The sequence below is a fragment of the Silurus meridionalis genome, chromosome 4 (genome assembly GCF_014805685.1).
Source record: "Silurus meridionalis isolate SWU-2019-XX chromosome 4, ASM1480568v1, whole genome shotgun sequence".
Classification (NCBI taxonomy): domain Eukaryota; kingdom Metazoa; phylum Chordata; class Actinopteri; order Siluriformes; family Siluridae; genus Silurus; species Silurus meridionalis.
In genome coordinates this window covers 23047327-23066510 of record NC_060887.1, presented here as the reverse complement: position 1 = coordinate 23066510, position 19184 = coordinate 23047327, and the positions used below count along the sequence as shown (strand labels likewise).

The 19184-nt window shown below is 35.7% G+C and overlaps 2 protein-coding genes across 5 annotated transcripts; both read left to right on the top strand.

Moving 5' to 3' along the window:
• The first annotated feature begins 1058 nt into the window (after positions 1 to 1058).
• On the top strand, positions 1059 to 7712 carry LOC124383798. Its single transcript, XM_046846103.1, has 8 exons — positions 1059 to 1152; positions 1264 to 1342; positions 2090 to 2392; positions 2487 to 2741; positions 3392 to 3619; positions 4030 to 4179; positions 4269 to 4303; positions 7647 to 7712. Exons 2-8 carry the CDS (start codon positions 1285 to 1287, stop codon positions 7710 to 7712), a joined length of 1095 nt encoding a protein of 364 aa, XP_046702059.1. The 5' UTR covers positions 1059 to 1152; positions 1264 to 1284.
• Positions 7713 to 14238: 6526 nt separating this feature from the next.
• Positions 14239 to 17266, top strand: med18 (mediator of RNA polymerase II transcription, subunit 18 homolog (yeast)). 4 transcript variants are annotated; one of them, XM_046848340.1, is made up of 4 exons: positions 14239 to 14684; positions 14820 to 14902; positions 15015 to 15152; positions 16421 to 17266. In XM_046848340.1, the coding sequence occupies exons 3-4, from the start codon at positions 15080 to 15082 to the stop codon at positions 16972 to 16974; spliced, it is 627 nt and encodes a 208-aa protein (XP_046704296.1). In that variant the 5' UTR covers positions 14239 to 14684; positions 14820 to 14902; positions 15015 to 15079; the 3' UTR covers positions 16975 to 17266. The 4 variants fall into 4 exon arrangements, with proteins under 4 accessions (XP_046704296.1, XP_046704295.1, XP_046704294.1 ...); XM_046848339.1 differs by having other exon boundaries at positions 14239 to 14688; XM_046848338.1 differs by having other exon boundaries at positions 14242 to 14684; positions 14820 to 15152.
• Positions 17267 to 19184: the final 1918 nt, after the last annotated feature.

Below are 19184 nucleotides of genomic sequence, written 5' to 3'. Positions count from 1 at the left end.
CAATTCTAATTTACAATTGTTCTTGAGCTCTTGACTAAAAATTTTATTTAGTCTGAGAACATTGACACTGAGGATACAAGATAATATCATTGTAAGCCTGTTACATTGACAAAGTAAATAAATTAATTAATCTGTATATGGATCTAAGATGTAAGTAGTAGATATGAATATAGTAAAGCTGATGTTTGCACATCACAGCAGACCACTGCTAACCTATTTAGTTTCACAATGTGTAGTTGATGATGTTTAGAGGACGTGCATGTGGAAAATGCATTTGTTTCACCATTTCTTATGTATAACAGAAATCCACATCAAACACATAAATTATAAACATGTTTTTTATATTTTTGACAGGTTTAAACTTTGGATGATTATAACAGAATCAACCATGCATAAGTTGTAATACATTTTTATGACCATGCAAAATATCTATATAAAATGTATATATATTTATAAAATTGTATAAAATAAAATTACAAGGGAATAATTATAACAGATTTATTATAATAACAAGGGAAGATATTTACTCATTATTCAAATGAATCTACTTTTCATTATGTTCTGTTCTCACGTTTCCTCCAAATGCTAAAAGTAAATGCGTATGGATTGGATACTTTAAGAAAAGGTGTGAATAAGTGTGTGTATGTGTTTAGTGTGTGTATTAGTGTTTGTATGTGTTTCCAAGGTGCTCTGGGAGGTAATTTCTTCTGTTTTGTGCTCAATTTTGCTCAGATATCATCTAGTTTCAGAGAGACCCTAAAGAATAGAAAAGATACAGCAGTTACTGAAAGTGAGTTAAAATACATTGTGTTTTGGGATTGTGAAAATGTCTGTTTGACCTCCAATTAAGTATCTTACACTTATAGTAACAACAAAAATTAGATGCACAAATGAATACTCTTATTTGCTCAAAGCTCCTTTATCACACATCATTTTTCTCTTTGCATAAGTGTTTTTCATCTGAAATCAAATCTTCTGTGGTGACTGGTTTAGTTCTTGGTAAATAGGATCAATCACACAAGAGGTTGCAGTATGAAACTCAGATCTGGGGTGCAGTCTTACAGCATCGACCTTTGAAAAAACCCACTCATATCTATAGACAACGTTCATGGCAAAAGGGAGATCAACAAACAGTCCCATCTATTTTAAATAGTATGATGTACTTACTAATATTTTATTTTTTTATTTTTTATCTTTCTGAATTCTAATTTCAAATTGCTATATTCTAATAATGGAGTTGTCCCATTTTATTTTCTATTTCAGCCTGCTTGTTTGCATTTCAACATGAGAAGAATTCTTTGTATTATCTTGTGTGCTATTCATTTGCCTATTTTAACTTATGGTAAGTAACTCTACAGCATTGTGACAGCTACCATTTAAATTTTTTATGATGAAGTTGAAACAGGGTTTAAAGATTTTTGAACATAACATGCATTATTTTACTGCACATTCTTTATATATTGAGAAAATTATATAATAAGACTGTCTTTTAATCAAAAAGTATTTTACTTAAATACTTTTGAGTACAATAAACCAAGACATACACAGAGTCTTGGTTTATTGTACTCAAAAGTATTTTTGAGTATTTTTATTGTGCACAAAAGTATTTAAGGTATTTAAGGTCTTTAAAATATACTCAAAGTCTTTATTTTTTTTTTTTCCCTGATTTGGAAGTTATATTTTGTAAGTAATAACAATTATCCAGAATTAACCAAAGAATTAATTAAAGGTTCTTGTCCCCGAGTTTGTGTCTCATGAAACTGCAAAGTTTTAAAATAGTTTATATAATTGTTTTGTAATTTAAAAGATTTAAGATTTTTATTTAACATTATACTGTTAATATTTTACTCATAGTAACTTCTACAGTACACTTTTGTGTAGAGGTGCAATTAAATGTAATAACTAATAAAATGTCTAGGCGCAAAAGTTATAAAGAATATTAGTTTTGCTAGGTTTTGATTCTAAGATTATGAATACATGCTTCACAGTTTGTTAACATGTGTTTTCTTATACTTGCACAGTAAATATGTGGATGTCTGATTTTTTACCAAGAAACAAATTACTCCTGTTTTGCTTTATGCTCTCTTAGCCTCTGTCCAGTATGTGCCACTGGGCAACAAAGTAACATTACCATGTGACGTTTATGGTGACCAAAGAACCTTGAAGTGGTTGCACAGAAACAAAGACAATGAGTTAAACACTATTTTTTCTATAATTTCGGGCTACACTTTCCATAACAAACTTCTGTCAGTCAGAAAAAAAATTACCAGGAACCTTTCTTTAGAAATCAGTCCTTTCACTGAGATGGACACGGGGACATATGTTTGCCAAGTGTGCATACTTAAAAATAAATGCACTGATGGCAAACCAGTAAACTTATTACCCCAGTTTGGTAAGTGGAAGTCAACCCCTATATAGTTACATAATATTGCCAATTTAAAGTTTGTTAAAGGAAGCACTGATCACAAACTTTATGTTTTTTACAGCATTAAAGGCAATGTTTATTATAGAAGGTGATCAATTCAGTTATAGCTGCCGCTACAATTTAAACCCAAAAGCGGACTGGAGATTTGAAGCTCTTGGAGAAAACATTACCATTTCTGTAAACCACAAATGGACAAATGAAGGTGTATTGTTCATTCCGGATGTTCATCCAGCTAATGCAGGCAAATACAGCTACTGGGGAGAAACATCAACTGGACAGCAAAGAATGTGTTCTGTGTCTCTGTGTGTACTTACAGGTAAGTTTATTCAAAATAATCATTTAGTTTTATAAAATATCTTAGATTTATCTTGCATACTGAATAACTGAAATCAGTATGGATAAAAAAGCTTGTACAATAGCTCAATTGCTTGCGTATATTATCTCTCAGAAAATCTTATAATTCAATAATCAATTATAATAATCAATATAATAATCAATATCATTTACTAGAATGTTCAAAGCTCTCAAAAAACAACCAACCAACCAAACAAATAAATAACTTTCATAAAAACATAAATTAAATGTTTGTTTTATCAAATTCAATTATTCTAACATGATGTGAATATGAGTTTATCAGCACTAATGGTTATAAATTATGTTTTATTTAAAAAATATATTAAATTGTCAATTAAATAGTCAATTTTGGCATATATACTAAACTCCATTTACGTTCTATATAAAGCAGCAACAAGACTTTTTTCAATATAAGATTTTAATGTTTAATGTATGAATTTTAGTGTAGTGTTTGTATGGCTGGTTTTATTACATGTGTAGTGTATTACAGTTATATAATACACAATGCACTTTGACTGGGGTGTGATTTTGTTAATAAACTTACAGAGTGGTTCCATTGTACAGTGTAAGATTCTGATGCATGATCATTTTTTATGTTCACACTTTTCACAGTCAGAGCCATAAATCTGACTGATTCTCCACAGAATTGTACCCTGTACTGTGATGTAGATGTGGATGCAGATGAAGATGACTTGGCAGATGTATTAGCAGATAAATGGAATATCTCAATTACTGGGAGAGTAAACAAGCCAAGGAGTTTTTTGAGCTGTAGGCTGCTGAGAAATGTGTTAGAGACAAACAAATTCAGCCTTGTAGATGTCACTGCCACTCCTCACTCCTGTAAATAATCTTGAAATTTACAACAATAAATTTTATAATTAAGATAAATAATAGAGAATGGAAAAGTCTGTACTGATAATCGTTGCAGCTTAGGTAAAAGATGTGTTAGCCCTAAGTTCTGCAATACTTCTTTAGGCAGTTTAAAATGTTTTTTCTTTTGAATTAGTCTATTTATATTTGTTGGATTATTTATTAGACTGTTTTAATTATAAATTGCATATAAAATATAATATAATTTGAAGCAATTCTTGTTTTACCTTGTTAAAATATGATGTCTTGACTTAATTTGCATGTAAAGCAAATTACAACAATAATTATTTTTATAATTATAATGATAAAAAATAATGGTTTAAAGGAAAGTGGCCATACATTCTAATATTTTTATTTTTTCAAACTGAATTAATTTTCAGATGCTAGTCCATCTGATGCTATTCCATCCAGTACAGCAGACAGACGGTACAGCAGCCGTCCCCCAGTAGCTGTATTAATAAGCATGTCTGCTCTTTTTTTCATCATCATCGCTCTTGTAATATTTTTATTTGTTTTACGACAAAGGGCAGGTAAGAAACAAAATATTTACATAAACAAGATCACAAAAAAATGTATGTGGGAGATTTGTCTTTAATAAATCATCTGTTTTATCATGCAGACAGAGGCTCTAGAGGTGCACACAGACATTCAGAGGTAACTGGCATGACCCTTTATTATTTCAGTTTGTTGAAATGCATGTCATATATTTTTCTTTTACATTTAAAACTAACATACCTATGATTTTCTTATTTATTTATTTATTTATTAATTAATTAATTTATTTATTTATTTCTAAAGCCGGAAAATGAGTCTCAAGTGATTTATTCTACACTCCAGCTTGGTAGATGTCAACATGTGTGTAAAACATGTACAGTGAATAAATATAAAGTCTATAGCAGTGAAGAGATGTGTTGAAAAATTCAAAAGTACAAGTAAATAGTTATACGGCTATGGCAGTGAAAAAGTGCAGACACTGTTGTAAAGGTACAACAAGTAGAAGGTTATAAGACTATGGCATTGAATAAAATGTGCAAAAGTTGAATAAACAAGGCAGGATGTACAATAAGGTATATATAGATACACATAAAGTAGTAGTGCAGATGTACAGTGCCCTCCACAATTATTGGCACCCCTGTTTAAGATGTGGTCGTGGACTTCAAAAAATTCTCCTTTTTTTTAAAACAACATAGAACCCAAATGCAAAAAAAGAGAAAAATCCAACCTTTTATTTAAGTACATTACTTTGGTGGTAAAAAAATCACACATTTAGAAAAAAAAAAAACTTGAAATCATGTGTGCCACAATTATTGGCACCCCTGATGTTAATACTTTGTACAACCTCCTTTTGCCAACAAGACAGCACTTAATCTCCTCCTATAACATTTCACAAGATTGGAGAACACAGAGAGAGGATTTTGACCATTCTTCTTTGCACAATCTTTCTAGATCATCCAGTGTCCTGGGTCCTCTCTTATGCACTCTTCTCTTTAGCTCGCCCCACAGGTTTTCGATTGGGTTGAGGTCTGGGGACTGAGATGGCCATGGGAGGACCTTGAGTTTGTGACTGCTGAACCACTTTTGTGTAGATTTTGCCACATGTTTTGGATCATTATCCTGCTGAAAGACCCAATGACGACCCATCTTCAGCTTTCTGGCAGAGGCCATCAGGTTTTTATTTAAAATATCCTGGTACTTCAAAGCGTTCATAATGCCATGCACCCTAACAAGGTTCCCAGGGCCTTTGGAAGAGAAACAGGCCCACAGCATCACAGATCCTCCACCATACTTCACAGTGGGCATGAGGTGCTTTTCGGCATACTCATCTTTTGTTTTACGCCAGACCCACTTAGAGTGTTTGTTGCCAAAAAGCTCAATCTTAGTCTCATCTGACCAAAGCACACGATCCCAGTTGAGGTCCCAGTACCGCTTAGCAAACTCCAGACGTTTACGTTTGTGAATGTTAGTGAGAAAAGTCTTTTTCCTTGCATGCCTCCCAGACAGCTTGTTGGCATGTAGAGAGCGTCTGATGGTTGTTTTGGAGACTCTGTGACCCCAAGATGCCACTCTTTGATGCAATTCTGTGACGGTGAGCTTGGGAAATTTTTTTACTTCTCTTACCATCCTCCTCACTGTGCGTTGTGGCAAGATAAACTTGGGACCTCTTCCAGCCTTGTTTGTCACTGTTCCAGTTGTTTTAAACTTCTTAATGATTCCTCTGACTGTAGATACCGGCAAGTTAAAGCGAGTGGCTATTTTCTTGTAGCTATTGCCTGACTTATGAAGGTCGACACACATCTGCCTTACTTGAATGGTGTGTTCTCTTGTCTTTGCCATGTTGACAAATGGGTAAGAGAATTAGGCCTCTGTGTCACGTCATATTTATACCCCAGGGAAACAGGAAATCATGAATTACTAATTAAAAGTCCCTAGATACCCTGACCAACCTTAGCAACTACAGAAAAATATATTAAAAAAAAAAATTAATTTTTCAGAGGAATTGTTAGGGGTGCCAATAATTGTGGGACACATGATTTCAAGTTTTTTTTTTTTTTTCTAAATGTATGATTTTTTTTACCACCAAAGTTATGTACTTAAATGAAAGGTTGGATTTTTCTCTTTTTTTGCATTTGGGTTCTATGTTGTTTTAAAAAAAAGGAGAATTTTTAGAAGTCCACGACCACATCTTAAACAGGGGTGCCAATAATTGTGGAGGGCACTGTATGTACAGCACAATATGTGTAGAGAATTAGGGGTATAAAAATCACAATATGTACATTGTATGTACAATTGGCTGTATACAGTGTTTATACAGTGATCTAACAGTGTAGTGTTCAGTAGTGTGATGGTGTGGTTCTGGTGTGTATGTTCATGCATCTCCTTTTTGATGAAAGGAGGTTAAACAGTTTGTGACTGGGATGTGAGGAGTCCTTGATGATGATGTGAGCCATGTGTAGACATCTGCTGCAGTGTAGGTGCTCAATGGCAGGTAGTTGGGTGGCAGAGATGTGCTGGGTGATTTTGACCACCCTTTGCAGGGCTTTATGTTCACAAACAGTGGAGCCTCCGTACCATACAGTGATGGAGTTGATCAAGATGCTCTCAATGATGCAGCGGTAAAAACTTAAATATATACTGTATGTAATGTATATGCAACTTAGTTTAGTACTGTTTTAACATCAGTTGTTTATCAGACTAACATGTTCACTATTTATTAAAACGGTATTTGTAACATGGTGGTGCTAGCTTAATATAGAACTGTATATTGCATATAGTTTAATTAACTATGAATATGTACATGTCAGTGCTAAGAAAGTAGCAGATTACATTAATGTCAATACTACTATTGCAGTACTAATAATTCAACTGTAATACTGGTCTGAACGACTGCCATGTTTACTGAACTGTTTTTATTCTGATTAATTTTATAGATACCCTGAACTTTTCATTAAACCCTAAATTTTATAATATTTTGTACTGTACCAATTTTAATTACTCACTTTTTGCATTGCGTAAGAACAGATTTGTGAATGTGTGTGTACAATGAATGGCAATTAAATAATGAACTCTAAATGTTTGTGGAACTTATAAACTACTTGCTTTCAGAACCAACTGGTCAGGCAGCACACTTTAATCCTAAACTGTGTTTATTAATTGTGCTGAGATTCTGTACACGTTCTGCCATGAACTGTAATGTTTTCTGCCACCCAAAAATCTAAACCGATGTATCTGAATAATATCAAATTCGTCGACATGTGTGTATGTTGCATTCTGATGGACGGTTGTATGATTCACGCTATTTTTGCACTTTGCTCTGTATGTTTCCTAGATGGGCTTTGGATTATTGTGGTGACAGTGACCAGGATAAAGAGTTTACTGAGAATGATGAAGAATTCTGTCTTATCTTATTAGATTTTATTTAGACTGTTTTAATAAAATAATGTTAACTTTATCATAGCACTAAACATTTAATAATAACATTCTGTTTCTTATACTCTAGATATACATAAGTCTCAAGGACAAAAGCAACTATTCGGGCAAAGTGAAGCTGTTGGAGGTGGTTTAGCTCGACTTTAATATGCTGAGGTTTTACACATTTTGCAGCTACATCTTGGTAGGAGTAATATTACACTCCTGTTATTATTCATATCATGTGCAGTCAACACATTGATTAGCAGGAGGTGAGTGTGTTATAGCCCTTTAAAGCTAGTGTTATTATTCACGCACTTCACACTTTGCACCCAAGTGGCTTTGGATAGCAAATGATAAATAATCTATAGAATAAAAAATCTATAGCACAAGATTATGGGCAATTCCCCACATTCTCATTCCCCAACCTTCTCATTCTGATTTTACTGTTTATGAACAATACATTTAAATATAAGTCAGCAGATACAGTGCACACTTAATTATTAAAGTAACTAATTGTTTAGAAAAAGGTTGTCAAACTAACTATAAGATATGCCTATTCAAATTGATTTCATTTTAGATGGCACTTCAAACATTACTGGAAGCACATTAGTCATTACTTTTTGCTACCACTCTTTTTTCATCACCACTATTGCTTTTGTATACTGTTGCATGAGAAGCAAAAAAGCATCACTTTATACAAGATAATGGAAATGTTTTGTGAGGTGACTTGTGTATTAAAACACTGCTATATTTATTTTATTGTACCAACATAAACTCAAACAGGTCTTGAGATGTATCTGTAAGCACAGTATGTGCCTCATTTTCTACATATTTGTATTATCCCATCAAATTTCTATGTTTAAAATCTAGAAAATTAGGTTAATTATCTCAGGATATTTTTATAAATGGTTCAAATTCCGTATATAATATTTTACTGTATTATGTGTTTATTATTTGCTCCATTGTAGATTGTAAAAAAGCAGATTATGGTTAGATTGTAATTTTCTTGACATTGAGCAGTCAAGTTCAAGTATAATTAAAAGTGTAATACTGCAACCACCATTAAGTTTGAAGCACATAAAGACACAGTGAAGTAGGAAGCCAATAGTGCAAAGTAACATGCAGATGGCATGGTATCAAAACAGTGCATCACGTATAGTTGTGACAATGCACAGTGTGGGGTGAACATATTATAGCACTTTAATCAGTGTAGATATTACTCACATACTCACACCTTCAGTTCAAGGGACTTCAGTAAAGAATTGTTAAAGGATATAGAGCATGTGACTATGGGTAATCCCCCCACAACTCACTCTTTACACCTCCCCCAAGTCACATAGCGTTTGTTTTCTGCTACGTGATATAAAAACCACAATGTTTTTTGACCCTCTATCTAGAAACATTAGTCACGTGCAGGGAAACTTTATTTAAGTACTACGACACTGAAACGCTCTCAAAAGTATGTGAACCTATCAGTGTTATTTATTTCTAATGTTATATTAACTTTGTTACAGGTTATTAGAAAATGCACCATTTATTATACCAATTCATATTTGCTTTATTATAATGTTGTGTTTGAATCTACATCCATAAAAAACACAGGAAACATGTTATAATGCTTTTTCCCTGAACTTTGGGCAAAGCACCGAATGTGTGTAGGCACCATTTAGTGTGTGCATGCTGTCTTTTTCTTTTTATTATACTTCCTATGGCAGCCCATAGAATGCTTTATACACCCTTTTAAATGACCAAGTAATATATCGCAGTCAAGAAAGAAAAAAACAAACAAAAATGAACCCCTAAATTTTACATTCTATGCAAGTAGCGAGAACTAATGAATTTAGGAAGTGAGGTTATATATAAGTGACAGTTCGACTTTTTCCATAACATTTCTTTGTGGCTTTTTTCTTTCTCAAAAAATGCTTGGCCCACTTGCAGGTATATCTAATTTATTTTAAATTATAAATTTATTGTACACACAACACATCAAGAACTATAAGGATGGATTTTGACTGTAATTCATATAAACCCTGAACAGTTCAAATGGCCTGAACAGTTCTGTATTTATTCACTCATCACTGAAAAGTTCACCGAACAGCACACCTCAATGATAAAACTATAATGAATGGACATTCGATAGCACCCAGATGAGGATGGGTCAGGTTCCTCTCAAGCTTTTTCTCTATTAACTTCTCAGGGAGTTTTTCCTTGTCACCATTGGCTCGCTCATTATGAATAAACTTTAGGTACTAAACATATAAATGTATATCTCTGATCTGATCTATATCTATGTAAAGCTGCTTTGGGACAATGTCTAGTTTTAATTATTTATTAAAAAAACTGAAGATATTGTTGAACTTCAAATAAGAAAAGAAAACAATGTTTTAAAAAACGATCCACACACAAATTAATAATGTGTTAGTATTGTAATACGTGTTTTAATATAGTGTCTAGGGCTGGGCGATATGGCCTAAACAAAAAATCCCTGATTTTTTCACAAAAAATCCGATTTGCGATTTAAATCGATTTTTTCCTGCCTGCTTAAAATCAATCTGCATATGACAATTTTTTTTTTCTTAAGTTTTAACTTTATTAAATAAAGTTTATTTACCCTTCTGGCAATCAGAAACAACAAGCCAAAAATACAAGATGGAGACCCTGCTATTGTAAATTGTAAAAATAGAACGTAACAACATAAAATAAGCAAACCTACAAAGTAAAATGTTTTATGAGTGTTTAAATGTGGAACATGATTGAAAATGCACCTGAGGTTTTGAGTGATTTTGCCTTTACTTTTCTCCAAAACTCCACAGTAAAATAGACAGGGACACTGTTAATAAAAATAATTTGAAAGATTGAGCAAACCTCTAAAGAAAAATGTTTTATGAGTGTTTGAATGTGGAACATGGTTAAACATGCAGTGATGCTTGGAGTGATTTTGCCTTTACTTTTCTTAAAAACTCCACAGTAAAACGACTGTTTATGAGTGTTTGAATATGGCGATTTAAATGATCTGATTTTTCTGTTTCTTAACGGAAACGCCGTGCTGAAGCGTCTTTATATGTATTTTGGTCGCTTCCACCACCCGTACCGTAAGTGTACGATTGGACGCGCAACCCTAAACAAAGTGCGGCTGCTTAACCGTGTATTTTCAACATGCGGCTGCTTAACTTTTCTTGGGAACGAGTTCTTCTCTGCTCGCTGCCATGTTGTTTGTGTATCTCTATGGCAAACGCGCGGGGCGGGGCTGAGTTCGTTCGAAACTATGGGAGCCCAGAGGGAGCGTCGGCGGACATTAAAGAGAAACCGATTTTATTAAAACAGATCGATGTAAACTACATTCGAGTTAATCGATAAAATCGATTTATCGCCCAGCCCTAATAGTGTCGCATTACGGGAGGCTGCAAAACTTTTCCAAAACTTTTTGCTCATCTCAAAGGGTTTAATTTCTTATCGCACCTTGAATCGATTACTAATTTATCATAATACATTTCAAACAAAAGAAAAAAATGCATGATTTTGTTAACGCATAACGTCAACAATAAAAGTCCGACCATAAATTGTGTATTTTGCTGGACCTGGCAACCTCGATGAACGTCAACTGAGCATGCGCATCATAAAGGCCGCTAAAATTAACAGGCTAGGTTCTGATCATATAAAAATGCATCATTTTAAGTAGGTAAGTGTAAGTTTAAACCTATAGATGTCTTTATACCTGAATTCCGTCAAATTGTACAGAAATCTATAATCAGTAAAAAGTGCTCGATAGTGGGTTGGTAGTTATGGTTGCCATGTCTCACTTTATTGCAGGCAGTGCGGCCTTCTCCTCCTCGGTGGGTATTTGAGCTGTTGGCGGCTCAGAGCGCCGTAACGCTGCAAGATACTGCGCTGAGGTTCTGCCACACGACTCTTCCGTAATAGATAAATAATAAATAAAACAGCCACGTCTTTCTTTTATATCTAAAACTCATTTATAAGCTTTGTTGTCTGTCTGTAAACGGCTAGCCAGAGTCGGACCACATTTGCTTCCTCTCCGTGCTGTGTGTTTTCCTACTCTGAATAGTTGAGCGATGGAAACTCCACAAGTTACTGTCATGCCTGTTACAGGGGGCACAATTAATATGATGGAGTATTTGTTACAAGGTAAGTAAAAGTGAAGATTGTTATTGTCATGTATTAGGATTGCTGTGGTTGTTACCAGTGTCCGTCGTTAGAGGGCGCTGGAACAGGGGAGAATAAAGTGTGAGAAAATAATGGAAGTTAAAAGGTGCTTGGAAAATGCACAGGTGTGTGTTTTTTTAATATAGGCAGAGATGTTACTTTTTAAATTTATTTTATTTAAGCATTCATAGAGTTTATTACAGAAAATAAGCATATGTGAGAAGCAATCATTTTTCAAGTATAGTTCACTATAGTAAGACCACTAATTGTAAGTGCAAGACAGCGAGGGAAAGACAACTTTCAGTGCTTAAAAATGTGAAGAATGAACACCTTCAGCCTTCAGGGCCCATGTGTCAGGTAACATTGAAATAACAGAATATGTGTATAACAGGAGGGAGAAAAGAAGAGATTGTCGTCATGTAATAACAGACATCATCGTACAACAGAGTAATAGTAGGACAGTCCACATGTCGTACAGATGTGCTTGAATATCATTATCCAGATGAGTCCAGTGGAAGTGCATGTCGACTTGTAAACCGCATACTCTCTCTCCGGTTTGGTGTCGGAACTTCCCTCGTTTGTACCTCAGACCCTCGAGTAGAGTTGAGTCGAATTGAATCACCTTCACCTTCCACTACAGGGTAAAGAGTCTTATAACCGTCACGCGTACAGGAAAGAGCGACCAGCTGCAGCGGCATTTCGGGGATTTCATTTTTTTTTTCAGATTTTAATGTTGTAAACAAAAATGCTTCAAAAAAATGTAGTGGCTGAGAAGTGTCTAATGCCTCAGGGTGAACATGATCATGATTGGTTTCTGTCTTTTTAGTCACCCAGTTCTTTTAACAAAAAAAAAAATCACACCGTTCTTTTGCATGCTCAAATGAGCTTTCCCCATTTAGACTTTCTTTTAGGTAGCGTATGATCACGTAATACTGTGGTTGAATGGATGTAATTTTGAAGTGTATATAAGGTTAGATTTTTATTGTGAAGGAGCATTTGCTAAAATTCTCTCAGCAGAGTTCACCTGTAAAGGGAAAGCAACCCCAAGCTAAAAGAACCATCCTGTCCTGCATCTTTTACAAAAACCCTGTATTGGTTTTTCCATCAGTTACAATTTGTTTCTATTGATGATTCATTTGAAATTTAGAAATGTGCTTTTTAAAAAAAAGTGGTGTAAAACCATATGAAAAAATATTGCTTCAGCTTTAAAATGTATTTAATTGTATGTGTTTTTTTCACAGGCAGTGTACTGGACCAGTCCTTGGACAGTCTCCTCCATCGGCTTAGAGGTTTATGTGACAATATCGAGCCAGAAAGCTTTGCTGATCATGAGCTTGTTTACCTTCTAAAAGGTCAGCAGGGAAATCCATTCATTTTAAGAGCCAGACGGTCGCTTGCTCACCCCACTGCTCCATGGCATCTACGCTACCTCGGGCAGCCAGAGGTGGGCGATAAGAGTCGTCATGCCTTGGTACGGAACTGTGTGGACGTCGCAGCCTCGCACAGCCTTCCTGACTTCCTCAATGAGATGGGCTTCCGAATGGATCACGAGTTTGTGGCTAAAGGTCATATTTTCCGCAGAGGGGCTCTCAAGGTGGTTGTGAGCAAACTGTCTCGAGTGCTTGTGCCGGGCAACACAGACAACACTGAACCTCTGTCTCTGTCTTACCTAGTGGAACTTAGTGTGTTGGCACCAGCAGGACAGGACACGGTGTCTGAAGACATGCGTAGCTTTGCTGAACAGCTTAAACCACTGGTTCACTTGGAGAAAATTGACCCCAAGCGACTCATGTAAAAGCCGCCCTGGCTGTACTGACTGAAGTGGAAACAGAATTATTTGGAATTATTTAATAAAGTTTTAACTTTATTAAATAAAGTTTATTTACCCTTCTGGCAATCAGAAACAACAAGCCAAAAATACAAGATGGAGACCCTGCTATTGTAAATTGTAAAAATAGAACGTAACAACATAAAATAAGCAAACCTACAAAGTAAAATGTTTTATGAGTGTTTAAATGTGGAACATGATTGAAAATGCACCTGAGGTTTTGAGTGATTTTGCCTTTACTTTTCTCCAAAACTCCACAGTAAAATAGACAGGGACACTGTTAATAAAAATAATTTGAAAGATTGAGCAAACCTCTAAAGAAAAATGTTTTATGAGTGTTTGAATGTGGAACATGGTTAAACATGCAGTGATGCTTGGAGTGATTTTGCCTTTACTTTTCTTAAAAACTCCACAGTAAAACGACTGTTTATGAGTGTTTGAATATGGCGATTTAAATGATCTGATTTTTCTGTTTCTTAACGGAAACGCCGTGCTGAAGCGTCTTTATATGTATTTTGGTCGCTTCCACCACCCGTACCGTAAGTGTACGATTGGACGCGCAACCCTAAACAAAGTGCGGCTGCTTAACCGTGTATTTTCAACATGCGGCTGCTTAACTTTTCTTGGGAACGAGTTCTTCTCTGCTCGCTGCCATGTTGTTTGTGTATCTCTATGGCAAACGCGCGGGGGGCGGGGGCTGAGTTCGTTCGAAACTATGGGAGCCCAGAGGGGAGCGTCGGCGGACATTAAAGAGAAAACCGATTTTTATTAAAACAGATCGATGTAAACTACACATTCGAGTTAATCGATAAAATCGATTTATCGCCCAGCCCTAATAGTGTCGCATTACGGGAGGCTGCAAAAACTTTTCCAAAACTTTTTTTGCTCATCTCAAAGGGTTTAATTTCTTATCGCACCTTGAATCGATTACTAATTTATCATAATACATTTCAAACAAAAAGAAAAAAAAATGCATGATTTTGTTAACGCATAACGTCAACAATAAAAGTCCGACCATAAATTGTGTATTTTTGCTGGACCTGGCAACCTCGATGAACGTCAACTGAGCATGCGCATCATAAAGGCCGCTAAAATTAACAGGCTAGGTTCTGATCATATAAAAATGCATCATTTTAAGTAGGTAAGTGTAAGTTTAAACCTATAGATGTCTTTATACCTGAATTCCGTCAAATTGTACAGAAATCTATAATCAGTAAAAAGTGCTCGATAGTGGGTTGGTAGTTATGGTTGCCATGTCTCACTTTATTGCAGGCAGTGCGGCCTTCTCCTCCTCGGTGGGTATTTGAGCTGTTGGCGGCTCAGAGCGCCGTAACGCTGCAAGATACTGCGCTGAGGTTCTGCCACACGACTCTTCCGTAATAGATAAATAATAAATAAAACAGCCACGTCTTTCTTTTATATCTAAAACTCATTTATAAGCTTTGTTGTCTGTCTGTAAACGGCTAGCCAGAGTCGGACCACATTTGCTTCCTCTCCGTGCTGTGTGTTTTCCTACTCTGAATAGTTGAGCGATGGAAACTCCACAAGTTACTGTCATGCCTGTTACAGGGGGCACAATTAATATGATGGAGTATTTGTTACAAGGTAAGTAAAAGTGAAGATTGTTATTGTCATGTATTAGGATTGCTGTGGTTGTTACCAGTGTCCGTCGTTAGAGGGCGCTGGAACAGGGGAGAATAAAGTGTGAGAAAATAATGGAAGTTAAAGGTGCTTGGAAAATGCACAGGTGTGTGTTTTTTTAATATAGGCAGAGATGTTACTTTTTAAATTTATTTTTATTTAAGCATTCATAGAGTTTATTACAGAAAATAAGCATATGTGAGAAGCAATCATTTTTCAAGTATAGTTCACTATAGTAAGACCACTAATTGTAAGTGCAAGACAGCGAGGGAAAGACAACTTTCAGTGCTTAAAAATGTGAAGAATGAACACCTTCAGCCTTCAGGGCCCATGTGTCAGGTAACATTGAAATAACAGAATATGTGTATAACAGGAGGGAGAAAAGAAGAGATTGTCGTCATGTAATAACAGACATCATCGTACAACAGAGTAATAGTAGGACAGTCCACATGTCGTACAGATGTGCTTGAATATCATTATCCAGATGAGTCCAGTGGAAGTGCATGTCGACTTGTAAACCGCATACTCTCTCTCCGGTTTGGTGTCGGAACTTCCCTCGTTTGTACCTCAGACCCTCGAGTAGAGTTGAGTCGAATTGAATCACCTTCACCTTCCACTACAGGGTAAAGAGTCTTATAACCGTCACGCGTACAGGAAAGAGCGACCAGCTGCAGCGGCATTTCGGCGATTTCAGTTTTTTTTCAGATTTTAATGTTGTAAACAAAAATGCTTCAAAAAAATGTAGTGGCTGAGAAGTGTCTAATGCCTCAGGGTGAACATGATCATGATTGGTTTCTGTCTTTTTAGTCACCCAGTTCTTTTAACAAATAAAACTCCGGAAAAATATCACACCGTTCTTTTGCATGCTCAAATGAGCTTTCCCCATTTAGACTTTCTTTTAGGTAGCGTATGATCACGTAATACTGTGGTTGAATGGATGTAATTTTGAAGTGTATATAAGGTTAGATTTTTATTGTGAAGGAGCATTTGCTAAAATTCTCTCAGCAGAGTTCACCTGTAAAGGGAAAGCAACCCCAAGCTAAAAGAACCATCCTGTCCTGCATCTTTTACTAAAACCCTGTATTGGTTTTTCCATCAGTTACAATTTGTTTCTATTGATGATTCATTTGAAATTTAGAAATGTGCTTTTTAAAAAAAAGTGGTGTAAAACCATATGAAAAAATATTGCTTCAGCTTTAAAATGTATTTAATTGTATGTGTTTTTTTCACAGGCAGTGTACTGGACCAGTCCTTGGACAGTCTCCTCCATCGGCTTAGAGGTTTATGTGACAATATCGAGCCAGAAAGCTTTGCTGATCATGAGCTTGTCTACCTTCTAAAAGGTCAGCAGGGAAATCCATTCATTTTAAGAGCCAGACGGTCGCTTGCTCACCCCACTGCTCCATGGCATCTACGCTACCTCGGGCAGCCAGAGGTGGGCGATAAGAGTCGTCATGCCTTGGTACGGAACTGTGTGGACGTCGCAGCCTCGCACAGCCTTCCTGACTTCCTCAATGAGATGGGCTTCCGAATGGATCACGAGTTTGTGGCTAAAGGTCATATTTTCCGCAGAGGGGCTCTCAAGGTGGTTGTGAGCAAACTGTCTCGAGTGCTTGTGCCGGGCAACACAGACAACACTGAACCTCTGTCTCTGTCTTACCTAGTGGAACTTAGTGTGTTGGCACCAGCAGGACAGGACACGGTGTCTGAAGACATGCGTAGCTTTGCTGAACAGCTTAAACCACTGGTTCACTTGGAGAAAATTGACCCCAAGCGACTCATGTAAAAGCCGCCCTGGCTGTACTGACTGAAGTGGAAACAGAATTATTTGGAAGAAGGTGGCATCAACCTGAAACATCAAACCGTGAAATTAATGCAAATGTGTTGAATTTGCAGCTGAATCATTTATTCATGCCAGCAGAGCCCTGTTTTTAAAAAATATTTTGCTTTTCACAGATATAACATTTGTTTTGTATACCAGTGTCCTACTTAGTTTTGCCAGTGGTTGGACTACTAAAGAGTGTAAATTTTCTTTTCCATAATAATAATAATAATAATAATTAAAAAAAAAATCCTTATCTACCATTGCATGATTTTTCTTTAATCAATGTCCTTTTTGCACCGAGTCTTTCTTTTGCACTGATTTTGCACTAGGTGGCTCTCTTAGCTTGTTTGATGCTTTTCCTGTTTTCTCACTGAGTGGCATGTCTTTTATACCTCACAAGTGAGAGATGCAGTTGCTATGGCAATAATTAGACGTGAGAGCTGCACCCCCCACCTCCACCACCAGTATCTCTAATTAGCTTTCTCAATTGCTTAATGATACATGGACCTGTGAAAGCTCTCCTTTCTTTCCTGACAGAAAAGTGCAGATTTTTTTTCTCTCCCTTATCTGCTCTCATCTCCACTATTAACTCATAAGAGCTGACACCAGAGATGGCAGCTAGAGATGAGGCCATTACTCTTCCGGTGCTCCAACTGGGATCCCACTATTTAAAATGTATGAGAGAATTTACCATTAATTTCTGTTTTAGTATATACACTCATTTGAATGGAGATAGAAATTACTGAAGTGCTCATGTTTGTCTTGGATGAATTGAATTGATGTTGGCTTCCTATCATAAAGAGGTAGATCGGGTATGTAGTATGTATGGTATTGAAAAATCTCATCGGCCCTGTGATGTCACGCTAGGCAGGTTTCCAGCACCTTGTGAATTGAGTACTTTCTCGAAGGTTGTAAAGCAATAGGTTGGTTTGAATAAAAAAAAGCCACGTTTAAATGTATTATAAATTCTATATCTAGATAGAGAGATAGATAACGCTTGAAACTAATTTGATTTAATAACTTGGTCTATGCAATCATAAAAAAATAAAATAAATCAATGATTGCTATGGATCTTCCTGGTAATTTTGCCAAAATGGCAATTTATACAGCACCGGAAGCTGAATTACTTTATTGCTTAATAAAGGCAGCTAAAAATTTACTTCTGATCTATGAACATTTGCGAAAATATTATTCAATATCATTCCAAATGTTCTTCCTTTGGAAGCTGTTATTTTTGTGAATCTGATAAGAGGTGTATCATGTTAGTTAAACTCTTTCAGTGCCTCACGTGTAAAAAGGTGTTATTTTTTTAAAGCAGGCATCTATTTTCAAACTTGTCATCATGTCTTAATTGAACCCCCTTCTGGCATACCTTTAATCTCTAAGGTCTTTGTGAATTTTGGGTGTAATCAATGCTGTATCGCTGCAGTATCACTTTAGGTAGATTTAATTAGCTGTGTTTTTGTGAGAGAACTTTTCATAACAAGAAACCGATGTGCAAAATCAATGCCTACTTTAATACCGTTTTATATGTATGTTGATAGTCTGCTATCTGCAAGATAGCGATGATATTCACACCCAAGTCAGTAAAGAGTGTGTAAAGCAGTATTTCTGGTAATGCTGTGATGCTCACACTTATCTCTGGACTGGTCTCCACAAAGCATGCTTTTAAATGTATTTATTTATTTTTTATTTTATTTATTTATTTATCTTAAAAAAATATTCACTGTATTTTATTGCACATAGTTTATTCTTATATCTGAGTAACTTAACCAGGTCTACTCCTAAAAGACTACGTAACTAAATAATAACTATAATATACAAATGCCTTTTTAATTAGCACCAACTAACTTTCTTTTGGCCTGTTGGTTGATGCGAAATGCAGATTGTTGTGTGCTAAATTCTTGGTACCCAAATCCCAACAGAGTGTTGAACTCCAGGTTGCATATGACTCATCAGAACACCTCATACCTGTTCTATGTTTAGCATGTGCCACAACACAATTGTAATTTTTGAAGTAAATGGCAACACACATTGAAGAATCAGTGGGTGTATTGTGCAAATGAGTGTATCTAAATTGCAGGTGTGATGGTCGGGGATCAGTAAGTATTCGTGCATGTGTATGGATGTGGTTTGTGGATTTAGGAAGTGGTAACATTTGTCACTTGTGG